This window comes from Eretmochelys imbricata, chromosome 5 (assembly GCF_965152235.1).
Source record: "Eretmochelys imbricata isolate rEreImb1 chromosome 5, rEreImb1.hap1, whole genome shotgun sequence".
NCBI classification, from domain to species: domain Eukaryota; kingdom Metazoa; phylum Chordata; order Testudines; family Cheloniidae; genus Eretmochelys; species Eretmochelys imbricata.
Genome location: NC_135576.1, coordinates 19,086,404 through 19,100,019, shown reverse-complemented (window position 1 = coordinate 19,100,019; position 13,616 = coordinate 19,086,404). Strand labels below are relative to the sequence as shown.

At 42.0% G+C, this 13,616-nt stretch overlaps 1 protein-coding gene across 1 annotated transcript; it reads right to left on the bottom strand.

The window, feature by feature from the left end:
- Positions 1–2,738: 2,738 nt before the first annotated feature.
- Positions 2,739–13,357, bottom strand: RAB27B (RAB27B, member RAS oncogene family). The gene is made up of 5 exons (XM_077816219.1): positions 13,205–13,357; positions 11,375–11,460; positions 9,243–9,346; positions 6,998–7,121; positions 2,739–2,928 (listed from the first exon to the last, which is right to left on the bottom strand). Exons 1-5 carry the CDS (start codon positions 13,355–13,357, stop codon positions 2,739–2,741), a joined length of 657 nt encoding a protein of 218 aa, XP_077672345.1.
- Between the last annotated feature and the right edge of the window lie 259 nt (positions 13,358–13,616).

Sequence of the window (13,616 nt, the reverse complement as noted above, 5' to 3'; positions counted from 1 at the left end):
CTAAAGCTCCTGGGGAGGGACCAGTGGGCCCTGCTGGAAGAACTGGGGCACCTGCTGCAGTTGTGTGCAGAGCATGGGGAGGAGCTGCCTGGATGGAAGCTTTGCACAGAGGCTAGGAAGTTTCTGCCCTGGCTTTGAGATCAGCCCATCCTGACCTGCCAGGTGGGGCAGGGTAATTGGAGCTGGGTCATGGTGCATTGTGCTGTGACCTCATGGGGGGAGCTGTGGAGTGTGCCCCAAATGGGTAACAGCCATGTGAGGTCCCACAATGGGTCACCCTCCAGCGTGACCTGGGGTGAGTCAGTGGTGGTGGGGGGGGGGGGTCAAGCTCCCATGGCCTAGGGAGCCCTTCAAGTTGTGATTGTTACACATTTCACCCTCAAGCAGTGGAATGTCTCAGAACACTTTCCCTTGGGAGTTGTCAGGCAATGGAGTTTAATGGGGAGGATTACAGAGTTCTCCTGTAGAGCAGTCTGCTTTGGATAACAGGAGGGCAAAAGTCATGTTTTCAAGAGGGCTAGCCGCCTCACCCTGTTTGAATGGGCAAAACCAGACACTGTAAATTAAGTACTGATTCTACCTGGCTGAGGATTTAGGGAAAAAAAAACAAACAACAAGGCAGGAAATCCCAGGTTACAACCATTCCTACTGTTATCACAGACTTTGGAGGACTTAACTGAACAAAGCTCTGGTACGGTTTAGTATTTAAAGGAAGAGAAACTCCACTAACTCAATTTATTTTGTGGGACCGTACTTGAAATTTAAACAGCCTACTTCAACATTTATAGTCTTTGCCTAGGCAATAGCTACCAATTATAACAGTGTCTGTCTTGCAGCCACTGGAGTTGATGCGTAACATGAGCTTTTTATGGGTTACAAAAGGGCAGCAGGTATTTCAGAACTTGCTGCATAGGGTATGTCTTCATTTAGACACTTAGCAAACTGATTTGCTCTCTCCAATTTGTTTATAGGGGCTATTTGGTTACTCACCCTACAAAAATGGCTACCCTTATTGTCAGACCATCTGCCCTGTCTACATGCCAAATCTTTCAGTAAATATCATTGGGAGGGATGGGCAGGAAGTGCGCTGCCCAGTCACCAAAGCAGCTGGTAAACCCTCAATATTTTTCAAAAAAAGGCATTGAATCAGATAGTTTGTGGACTAGCCACCTGGAAAGCTTAATTGGTTCAGAATCACAGTGCTTCAAAAACAAACTGAAAACCTCACATTCGCTTTAAGTTTAAAGCGGAGGAAGTCTGCCTCCCTTCCACCATCTCCCTCAACCCAACCAATTTAGTTTTGCTCTTTGGCAGAGCTCTTCTGTGAAACATTTTTCCCTGGAGCGATTTTTAAAAATTAGTCTGGAAGTACAAATTCATGGAGTCCTTTGAATATGTTGTTAGATCCTTACCTATTTAATAGAAGTAAACCCTAAATATTTTCTTGTATTCTTTGCTTTTAAATGAGAAGCCAGTGATGACAGACATTGTTGTAATAGAACTTTCTCATTCCTTCGCTCATCCATACTCAGAGATACTAAGACAATACAAAAAGTTACTCACATTTTACCTTCCTGCTTTACTTTTTAGTGCAACTGGCAGCCTTCTAATTACCTGCCATACCACCCCATTTCTATAGACTCTACACAATACATTTTATCTAGTGTTAGATCACATTTAATATGTTGGCATTCCAAATCTCCACTTAGAAGTATTTTACAAGGAGGGTCACTTTCTAGTTTATTTTGTATACGAGAATGTTGTGCTCATTTGAAAACAAAGCATACTGGCAACATCACAAAATCATGGCAGGTGGTGAGTTCCCAGTCAACTGAATAACCTTTTAGAGAATCAGTAAGTGCGATACATTTTTTGCAACTCTTTTAGACAGTGACCCCATTTTCACAATTCCCCTTGCATGCCCTACGTGATGCACACAGCCTGTTTTCTGGTGTTGAACACAGAATTTTTCTGATTAGCAAAGACTGCTTTTGCTTATGGTGAAATCTGCAAGACACTCCAGGAAATGCATCCTGCTGTCCTCAAACAGTAAGTGTTGCCACTTTCCCTGCAGTGCTGGAATTTGAGCATCTTCTCCCTATCCCCTCATCCTCCAAACCCTGCTTGATTATTTACTAGCAACACAAATAAATGTTGCAGGTTTCCCTGGTTTTATTTTAAAAAATAGCATCCACCCCTTTCTCCTCACACACCAACTTATCAGCCAGTCAGTCACACCATTACTTGCCTTGTGCAAGTAATAAGGTCATTCTTAATATACCACATAAAATTCTCTTTACTCATATCTCCACTTGAGCAAATGCCTGGTCTCTGATGTAAATACAAAGTAGTAGAAAGAAGCAAGATTCATTTAAGACAGAGACCTACAAAGTACCCCCTTTTTAGTTTATCACGATATCCAATTTAATTATTTCTCCCCCACCCCATAGAAACAATAGTTTTTTCTCCTTCCAAGGAAGAAGGGAACAGCTCTCCTACATTTTCTAGCCTGATTGTGTAAGATAAAGATGAGGGCTCTTTTAGATCTTCCATGGCGCCATATCAGGAATATTTGTTCCAGCACAGAAGCCTCTCTGAAAACTTAGTTCTCTGGAGAAAAGCAAAAGCCCAAACAAGACAAACTTTGTTTCTGTGCATGGCCAGGTTTGAATTTAGTGGTAAAGCAACCATTTTCAGATCAAATATTCTTATTGGTTCTCACAGTTTAGAGGTGAGGTCTAGCAGGCACACTTTTTCTCCTCTGGCTTTGTTGAATCTAGCTTCCCCGAGCTTCCTCCATTGGCTGTGTCAGACACTTGTGTCTTGTCAACACATTGTTCCATGCGCTTCATTATCAAGTCCAGGAGCATTTCCACAGCTTTATCCACATTTTGCCCAGTAGCTGCACTTGTTTCAAAGTATGGTATGCTAATATATAGGATATGAAAAAAATTAAAAAGCTCATTAGAAAGGGCTTAAAATGAGAGAGAGGCCCCAGAGCAAAACTCTTGATCCAAACACCCCTGAACAAAATTTTCTTGGTGGGGGATAGGGAATTTCGGAATTGAAATCGGGCTGTCCTTCATTGCATTAAGCGGGCTGAACAAAATCCCAGCTCTTTAAACATAGAGGGTTGGGGGAATGGGTATTAAAATCAAGGTAAGTTTTGCATCTTGAACCAACTGCCAGTTTTAACTAACTTGGAGGTTCTGGCTTCAAACCAGAATGGCAGCATTTGCACAAACTACAGCTGGGAGAAACAGGCCTTCATAAAAGTTTAGTTTTTCCAAGGTTCTGTAAGGAAGAGCTGCATTGCCTGCTCATAGAGAGATGGAACAGGAAGCAGAGATGTATTAACAATCATGGTTATTTAGTGCATTCAGGAGCATTTCCAGTTAAATTTCTATAGTCACTCTCCCTCACTATTTGGTAACATGGACTTCCAGATACTTCAGCTTTGAAGGATTTCATACGTTTATGCACAGGCAGTCCATTTTAGGTCACCAGAAATTTCCCAGGTGGAAAGTAAAGACTGTCTGCATCTACAGTAACTCTCAAGGAACATGGAAAATGCCATATCGGTCTAGACCTGTGGTCTATCTCCAATAGAAGCATTTATCAGAATGCTTCAGGTAAAAGGTGCAATAACTATCTACCAGACAGTTATGGAGAAGCCTACCCATAGTGGGATAGGATTAATTTTTTCCTGTGGGGAGCAGAAGGGTTTTAAAATTTCTATTTGAAGGTTTTGTTTTGGGATTCTATTTAATGTAGCTGTGGACAGTATGATCTTTGCTTCTGATCTCCTGTGTCAGTGAGTTCCACAGGTTGATTCCGGCTTTACAGATTTTAAAAAATTGTTGCCTTTTGATTTTAATGGAAAGCATAATGAGAACAGGTAAGGAGGAGTGGTCATAAGGGTTTTTAAAATATATGTACCCTGTTATCCAGTCTTTTCAGAGAGGAGTTTGGACTCTTCATAGGGAAGTTTTCCCATATTTCTGATCATTGTTGTCATCTACTTCACAGATCCCTCTATTTCTTCTGAATTCTTTTTGAGACAAAATGACTAGAATTGAACCCAGCACTCTGGGGTGGGGCCAGTGGTGAGCTGGAGCCGGTTCACTGGAACTGATTGTTAAAGTTAGAAGCCCTTTTAGAACTGGTTGTCCTGTGAGGACTTCTAACTTTAACAACCGGCCAAAAGTGGTGCCTTAGGCGCCGACTCCATGGGTGCTCTGGGGCTGGAGCACCCATGGGGAAAATTTGGTGGGTGCAGAGCACTCACCGGCAGCTCCCTGCCCCTACCCATGCCCAGCCCCCACTCACCTCCACTCCGCCTCCTCCCCTGAATGCACCGCCCCGCTCTGCTTCTCCACTCCCTGGTTTCCCCACGAATCAGCTGTTCGCGGGGGAAGCCTGGGAGGGCTGAGAAGCATGTGGCAGCTTCGCGCTCAGGCCCAGGGAGGCAGAGGTGAGCTGGGGGGGGGCGAGGAGGGCCGCCCATGCCACAGCAGGTAACCGGGAGGGGGGGGAAGGGGGGAGCGCGCAGGGGAACTGCTCCCCATCCCAGCTCACCTCCACCTCCCTGGGCCTGACTGCGAAGCCGCTGCTTGCTTCTCAGCCCTCCCACGTGAAAGGCTGATTTGTGGGGAAACCGGGGGGGGGGGTGGGGGGGGAAGCAGAGCAGGGTGACACGTTCAGTGGAGGAGGCGGAGGTGAGGTGAGCTGGGGCCAGGCGTGGGGCGAGGAGCTGCCAAGCACCCACAAAAATTTTCCCTGTGGTGCTCCAGCCCTGGAGCACCCACGGAGTTGGTGCTTAAGGCACCACTTTCGATGTGATCAGTGGGGGGAGCAGCTGCTCCCCCTCCCCAAGCTACTACCCCGCGCCTTGGAGCCAGAGGGATCTGCCGGATGCTTCCTGGAAACTGCCCCACCTCGCCCCCTGGCAGGTCCCTCTGGCTCTTAGGGGTGGGGTGGGCACCCGCTACGGTGGCCCACGAGACCCTCCTGCCCGGTTCTGGGGGCAGTCAGGGGACAGGGGTGGATGGGGCAGGAGTCCCAGGGGGTGGGGGTGGGCCACGACCCCCTCATGGGGTGAGGAGGGAACCGGTTGTTAAGATTTTGGCAGCTCACTGGGTGGGGCACACGACTAGTCTATGTAACAGCAGTATATTTTCAGTATTGCTTTCATTTCCCTCTCTAGTATTGTGCATCAGCTGTCAAACAGCAACCGCAAGCAGCAGTTCCCATTGAGCGGTCTCCCCTGATTACCGGGTCACTTTTGAGTGGAGTTGTTACATTCCATTTGGAGAGCAGCAATATGTACGAGCAGCTCAAATGATCCCTTTCAATGTAACTGAACTTGCATTTCATCACACTGATAATTCAGTGACACCGCCCTATGATGGAATATTGAGTTACACGACTCTTCACATTTTGCTATAATTAAAGTATACTATTTACTCTTACTCCATTTTCTGTCCGAGATCCAGGATTGTCACAAGTAACAAACTGTCACTCTGACCACTTAGTTTCCTTAATAACCTTTGAGGGATTTTTTTTTCAAAATACCTTTGACAAAAGTGTCAGGGCAACTGGTTCTCCATGGTTTTGTAGACAAGCATAGAATCCTTAGAGATGAGGCATAGTATAATGCAGTTTTCCTTTACCAGGCCATCCTGTTCTAGGGGTTTTACAACTCAACTGCTTTTGATTAGAATTTCAGCCAGTTTACCTGATCGTGAAGTGAGCAATACTGATCTAAAATATGAACAATGCTTTTACAAAAAAACCCCAAGATAGGTACAACATTTGCTACTCCCCAGTTCTTTGAATTAGTGGCTATTTCAAAGAGATTGTCTATTTACGTGCACAGCTTAGCCTCTTCATTCTTAAATCTCAACCTGGAATTCAGAAGAATGCCCTCTAGTTCTGTTGCTTTTTCTAACAAGCAAAAAGATCAATTTGCTCCAGTGCCTCCTCTTTTGACCCCTCAAATCTTTGTTAATATCTCATTGATCCCCCCCCAAATACTCCTATGCAAGTTGATGCAGCCCTTTCACTTCTCTGCAGTGTCCTTACTCAATTGACTAAGGACAATTCTTAGACTTTCTACTTCTGATGTATCGAAATAAGAATTTGTCTGATTGCTTGTTGTAGTCCCTCAGCTTGCCTCATCTGTTTTTTTTTTTTGGCTCAACTTCTCTGTGAATAGCCACATTAAGCCCTAGTGAATCAAATCAGGGAAAAAAGGATGCTTTTTGTTTTTTATTAATGAGACACACTCAGTGCTATTTTCTGAGTTTAACAGGCAGTTCAAACAATGTAAGAGTTAGTTTTATTAAGTGTTCATACTATGAATCCCCAAAATTCTAACCAAATTTTCTGTAATTAGAAGAGGGCATTTCTTGTATTAAGCATTGCTCATTTAAAAAAAAAAAAAAAAAAAGGTGCAGGGCATGATCATGCAAAATATGACAGTTCAGAATTGTCCAATAGAAAAGGAGCTGAGGACATCAGTGTGTTACACTCTCCACTTGTAAGATCCTGGGGTCACTAGGTGCAATCATGACAGCTAGAGCGTATTACCAGTCTCTTTAGCCATGCAGCCCTTCTCACAGTGAGTTTTAGGGCGTATGCTTTAGACATTTTTTGTCCTAGTTCTTAGGGCTAACCAGCTGAATTAGAACGTAGCTCTGTAGTAATTATATTTTGCTTAAGCATCAATATGCTGTAACACCATCTTCTACGGTGTTATCTAGCTTGTCAAACTTTGAAACATGTGGACCACTAATTTTAAAGCGTAACAGGGTGGGCAGCGCTGTAGAAGATTTTGCACATCAGACTAATTTCTATAGCATATCAACATCTGTAAATCTAACCAATCTAACTGGTTTCCCAAATTTCAAAGCTGCATGGTGGCAATTTAGGTTTTAAAAACATTACACTGATGTAGAGATCAGCTGAAGTGATTTTCCAATCACAATTTACTTACCCATATTTATCTGCAAGGTCTCTTGCTTGTCTCTCATTGACTTCCCTCTGATCTGATAAGTCAGCCTTGTTACCAAGCAATACTATATCGGGATTCTCACAATACGCATTGGCTTGCAGTTGACCTAAAAAAAACCAAACCTAGAGTAAAAAGTATTGAAATGCCACTATGGCTCAAGATTTAAAAAAGAATTCTTGTATCATATGGACTTTTTAGAATACATTGGCTCATTAAAGTAAATTTTCTACAGAGGAAAATGGAACAGATGTGATTAGGAATTTATTTCCAGTGAACTATTCATTTCACCTCCGTACAGCCTAGAAAGAGGAGAATCAAATGCAAAGATGTATTCTACATAAAGTACTTCATAAGTAAGTATTACTTTATAAGTAATAGACATCAGTACATTTTGGTTAGGTTTTCTCTAGTACAGACAGACATTTTCCTAGTCAAAGAAACCCATTAGAAGAATCACAGAAACAAAGATCATTCCAAACGCTTTTCACAAGCAGTTATTTAGAAATTTGAGGCCAAATAGTTGGGATAAAAGTTTAGTTGGGATAAAAGTATGTAGATCCACTGGTTTCCCTGGAGCTAGATAGAGAGTGTGAGTGTGAACAAAAATATTTAAGTAATTTCCTTACACTTATCTTTTCTTACCTCAAAAATTGGGGTAAGAAAAGATGAACAGCTGCAGAATAATTGAATATGTGGAAGAAATTTAGAGGAGCAGTGTGGCAAAGGAACCACTGAAGCAGATAGAGTCCAATGCATTAATTTTTCAGTAGCCAAATAGTGGACTGAAGTGGGAGTATGGCTATTGTTATATTTGTATCCCCATATTGCCTTTCATGGTGTTCTTGTACACACAGGCCAGAATACTCCCAACTAGCACGCAGAAGTTAGTTTGCTAACAAATGGCAAATTTGAATTATACAGAACCTGAAATTAAGTCTGGTCATCTTTTGCATGTTGTTTTTTTCCTCCAGTATAATAGCTTAACCAGTACTGGACAAGAATACACACACCCCACCCCTTTTAAACATTTTTATTTTAAATAAGGATGATCCATGCTCTCTAGCAATTTTGTTTTAACCCTTGCTTCAGGTTACTTCACATATTTCTGCATCAGATATTCCTGCCTTGCAAAACAAAAACAAAACACCCCCAACAAAAACACCACACACTATAAATCCCACAGTTTCTTCTCAACTCTTCATTTTTTTAAATACGTTGGGTCCAAATCCTGGTCCTGCTCAAGTCAGTGGGCAACAGGCACAAGAGGCAAGAAGTAACCATATTTTTCAAAATGTAGAATTATTTAAAAGTGGCATGTTTCTTGTTAAGATTCAGAGTAAGTATGGTCAGTTGTTAGGAGTTATGACTGCACTGCACTAACACTGCTTTTCAGAAGCCTTGAAGCTCAACAGTAATAAAACCTCCTAGATAGGCAGGAAAGGATTATCCTATTTTAGGGATAGGAACAATGAGGCACAAAAGTTCAGTGACATGACCATGGTCACAAGTAAATCAGTACCAGAACTAGGAGTAGAAGTGTGAACTCCTTTAGTGTCACCTCACCCAACTGTATTCTAGACAGCATACAATGCTGCCTCTTGGATGTTTCTAGAACTAGGATTTCTTAATAGGTTAAACCAAATGCGAAGCAAGAAGCTATTGAAATATACCTAAAATACACATTTCTCATTTTTGTTTGGTAGGCTGTGTTTAAAATCTGATGAAACATCTAACCAAACCTTAGGCACTGTACCGTATTAAAGACCAATAAACATCCTTTATACAAATAAAAAATACATGTAGAAAAAAATCAGGACAATACCACACAGCCCAAACAGTGATAATACAAAATGTAACAGTCCATAACATCATACTAAGCACATATATGGTATGATTAATTTTATTTTACAAGTCCCAAAAACTGACCACCACAAACTCGTCTCAACCTCCAACCCATCCCAGAAAAGGCCAGAGGAACAGATGTGCTTTGCAGAATGCTCTGAAGGTTAACAAGTTTGTGTAAATTTTCCAGAGCTGGGTCTTCAGAGCCCACCTACTCAAGCCATAGGTTTATGGCCACCTGAAAAATACTGGACCATGCTTTGAAATTAACATCACATAAATGAAGACCTTCAATATACAGTAACCTTAAAAAACCAACACCACCCCCAAACACAAAAACAAGCTGCTAGCTATCGGATGCATGCAAGCTGTTTGTTTTACTTACTCATCCAGTTTCTGACATTTAAGAAGCTCTGTTGACTGGTGAGATCAAACATTAATAAAAAGCCCATGGCATCTCTGAAAAATGCTGTGGTGAGACTTCGAAATCTGAAGGAAGGAACAAATAAGCAGCTCTATTAACACAGACAGACCTCTAAAATCAATAGGTAATGATTTTTAGTGCAGGACTTACGGAGGGGGGTGTGTGTGAAACAAACAAAAAACCAAAAACCACCAACCAACCATCAAAAGGGGAGATACAAAAAAAGCTTTACTGAATCTCTTTGTGCAACTTCTCTGGGTTTGGATTTTTTTTAAAACTGCCTGTTGCAAATCAGCCAAGTGTTCTCATAATAGTCAAAAGCCCCTGGCCTTTCTTTTGGCTACATTTATCATAGCTATCAGCGAGCGTGTAATTTACCAGAGGATGCTTAGATGTGTGAGAATGTTACATTGTCAATGACCACCCTGCTAGTTCAAATTCTCTATCCTTTGGACTAGTCTAAAAATTAACATATTGCTTGTTTAATCACAATGATACAGATGCACTGAGTTCATCCCTAATCACTGGGACACAAATCGGTTCAACTGATGAATACAAGAAGAGTATTGTGAGGAAACTTTTCCTTGATGGATAACCACCACCTAATATGGCAGATATGAAAGAAGTATCTGGCCATTTAATCATAGTTTAGAATTAAAACAGTTTACTGGGAAGCTCATCTACAGAGGACCTGATTTACCTGTAGTTGACAATCTGAGCTCAATGAAACTTGTTTGGTCTTTGTGCATTCAGAGATAACACATTTTGCAGATTTTCCACAAAGCCATACACCCAGCATCCAAAATATAGCCCCAGTTTGCTGCCACAGGACCACAAGCCAGAGTCTCAAAATAAATTAGGAAACCAAACACATTAAGAAAACAGAAAATGGAATATGGTGCTCTGTCTTATGTACAGGAAGGTTTACCACATCACAAAAGCCACCACATAATCTGGTACATCTGTCAGTAGCAGATGTGGTAGATAAGATATCCCAGGGCACATATATCAAAATTAAAAAACAAACTACTGCTGCAAAAGAGCCACACACTCGTTAGGTTTCCCATGACAAGCTAGCTGCAAGAGTGCTACCATATGATCTCTTTTGTAGAAGTGATCCTGTATAAAAGCATGGCTAAATGTGGTTGTCAAACAGACAATGGAACAGATTCAAACCAGAAAAATGGGTGTGTCTTAATAGAGGCCAATTTTAATATAGCACCACAGTAAGTATGTTCGCTATCTACAAAGAGTATGAAGACAAGGTCCCTACCTTGAGGAACTTATAATTTAGACAGACAACACAGACTATGGACACAGGGATAAGTGTTTTAGCTGTGACATTTAGCATGTGTCCAGTTCCTCGTTTGCCAGTCATTTACTTTGTGACCTCTCTTAGGTTCTGTACCCTAGACCTCCCCTATGTGCTTTAGGAGGGCTTGAAAGAAAAACATGGAAACATGTTGGTTCAAACCAAAATTAGTCTTTCCAGGTGTAGATGCCACACAGAAAGGTGACAAAAGGCACAAACAATGTAGTTGCACTTGTTTTCCTCAGGTCTGATTTTGTTCTCCTATCCACTGAATTTTGCTGTAAGCAATTTTCCTTCAGTGCTTTCAGGTTCCCTTTAGAAGTATGATGACAGCTTGTACTCATGGCTTCCCCTTCTCCATTTAATGAGCTGTTTTAGGCTGCCCTTTCCCGCCTCAGTACTGTTTCCTGCTACCTCACTGATTTCCCCTGCCCCCTTTCCTGTCTCTAGGCACAGCCAATATTTAATCATCAAGAGTAGGCCAAGCTATATACTGTGTGCTAACAAATCACCATGAACTTTACTGCTCCTCCAGAGTAGCTAGGGGAGCTTACAAAAGAAGTGAACACAGTATTTCAGTATAATCACAGCAAAGCAGCAACAGTTTAAAATGATCCTTCGGGAACAAGTGGTGGATTTTCATTTGTTGTCAAAACCAAAATCTGAGACAGAAGACCAGTGTTTTTTCTGACTCACCTGAATAGGATACCTGTCTACATTTTAGAAAACATGCATATGATTCTGATTAACTGGACATGAGATGCCAAACTCTGTGCATTACCTTTCCTGCCCAGCGGTGTCCCAAAGCTGTAGATGAACCTTAAAGGCTTTTCCTGGAGATCCATTTGGTCCTCTGCTATTGTATATCTGACAAACACACAGAGTAGAATCAGCTTATTCTATAGTCAATAAAGAAGTCTTTTGCTTAATTTATGAATGTCTTTCCCATTACTAAAATTTCACCCTTAGCACATAGTGCTGTACTGAAACAAAAAAAAAATTCTTCAAAAACAAATGGAGAATAAGTTGGTTTATTAAATATAGCTTAAACTTGCTACAGAGATTCACATTCACTAATATTCCACTTCAAAAGGGCCTCTTACAAAACAATATTTCAAAACCAGAAAACCAATACTGTCTTCTGAAGATGAATGGGGTATATTCAATATGGTCATTTAGACCCTGATTCTGCTCACCTCAGGATACAAATGTGTTGAAATCACCTCCTAGATTTCTTTAATATGGCCTGCTGTGCATTAAAGACCTGCTTTTTGCAAATGCTCCATTCTCGTTATGGTTAATGCTTCCAAAACACTTTGCAATGCTATGCAAGCACTTTATATACACTAGTGAATTTAGGCACTTCCTTTTGAGTTTGGCAAGTATTAACATCCAAGGTTCAAGAACTAGGAACAGAGCCCACATTTCCTGATTTCCGATCTGCGATTTATGATGATTGCTTTTGTGCTTCAAGCAAGCCAAGAGCATTCTTATCTGAAGACAGAAATTTTTGTGTGCAATAAAAAAAATACTATCCATTTTTGTCAAGGCCTGTGGATATGCACAATAGTTGTGGTCTATAAAAACAGTGGCAATGAATGTTAGTACACACGAAAGGAGTCAGGTTGACAGCACAGAAGATTGTTATCTTCCATTTAATATTAAGGAACAAATGCACCACAGTACAAGCTAGCCCACACTGTTCTACAAGTGTGGAATTGTAGCCTGAAAGGGCCACCTATAGAGGCATGAGGATAGTTCAATCTACAGCCACATTACCAAAGTGAGAGTCAAAGAAGTCAATCGTTTGTGCTATAGACACCTTGGGAGGCAGTATTTAGTTTGGAGTCGGCAACCTTTGGCACGTGGCCCATCAGGAGAGTCTGCTGGTGGGTCACAAGACATTTTGTTTACGTTGACCATTTGCAGGCATGGCCCCCCGCAACTCCCAGTGGCTGCAGTTCACCACTCCCGGCCAATGGGAGCTGCAGGAACATGCTGGCCACCACTTCCCGCAGCTCCCTTTGGCTGGGAATGGCGAACCGTGGCCACCAGAAACTGTGGGGGCGGAGGGGAGTCATGCCTCTGGACGGTCAACATAAACAAAAAGCGGATTTCCCTGATGGGTTGTGTGCTGAAGGTTGCTGACCTCTGATCTAGTTGACTGAGCATTGGGAAGGAGCATGAAGACATGGGTTCTACTTCCAGTTCAACCATTTACCTGGCGTGTGATCTTGGGCAAGACACTCGCTGTGCCTCTTTCTGTCATGTTATCTCTTCAGGCCGCAAACTAATTTGTGGCGGAGGCTGTCTCTGTAATGAGTCTGTACATCAGCTAGCACCGTGGGCCCCGCTGGAGGCCTTTGGTGCTAATGGAATGTAAATACATAATACCCCACTAGGACACCAGGCAGCCATCTGAGGGCAACAACTTCTACCCCACTCCCTTCTATTTTTGACTGGATGCAAGTCAGAAACTAAAGTAGAAAAGGCATTCTCAACACACCTTAAACCTTTCAGTAAGAGGAACTGTATATATTTACGTAAAGCATGTTCTCAACACTATTGGAAACTGGAAGAAGTGAAGACATTGATGACTTGAGAAACTTACCACACGTTTTTCTCGAAAGTCTATTCCTACTGTTGTGATGAATTTTGGGTTGAATTTGTTGTCTGTGTATCTGTAAAGAAATGTTGTCTTCCCAACCCCAGAATCCCCCAGGGCCAGGAGTTTGATCAGATAGTCATAGTCCCCATCAGTCATAGTGCTGATTTTTATGAACCTGCGGAGAGAGGAAGAACTGGTTTTAAAACAAACAGTCTGGCTGTTCTTATGTTTATCAGAGTCTGACCAATGGTCCAACTACCCCAGTATCTTATCTCTGACAGTGGCCAATACAAGATGCTTCAGAGGGAAAAGAACAGAACAAGGCAATTTTGAGTGATCCATCCCCTTTGTCTAGTCCCAGCTTCTAACAGTCAGAAAATTAGGGACTCCCAGAACTTGGGGTTGCATCCCTGAC

What these genes read in the sequence shown, in the direction of transcription:
- RAB27B (XM_077816219.1), bottom strand. Translation starts at nt 13,357, where the DNA reads ATGACTGATGGGGACTATGACTATCTGATCAAACTCCTGGCCCTGGGG. An exon ending in ACTTTCGAGAAAAACGTGTG is followed by an intron (nt 11,461 to 13,204) that starts GTAAGTTTCTCA and finishes TGTGTTTGTCAG; the next exon opens with ATATACAATAGCAGAGGACC. An exon ending in GACCTTGCAGATAAATATGG is followed by an intron (nt 2,929 to 6,997) that starts GTAAGTAAATTG and finishes CCTATATATTAG; the next exon opens with CATACCATACTTTGAAACAA.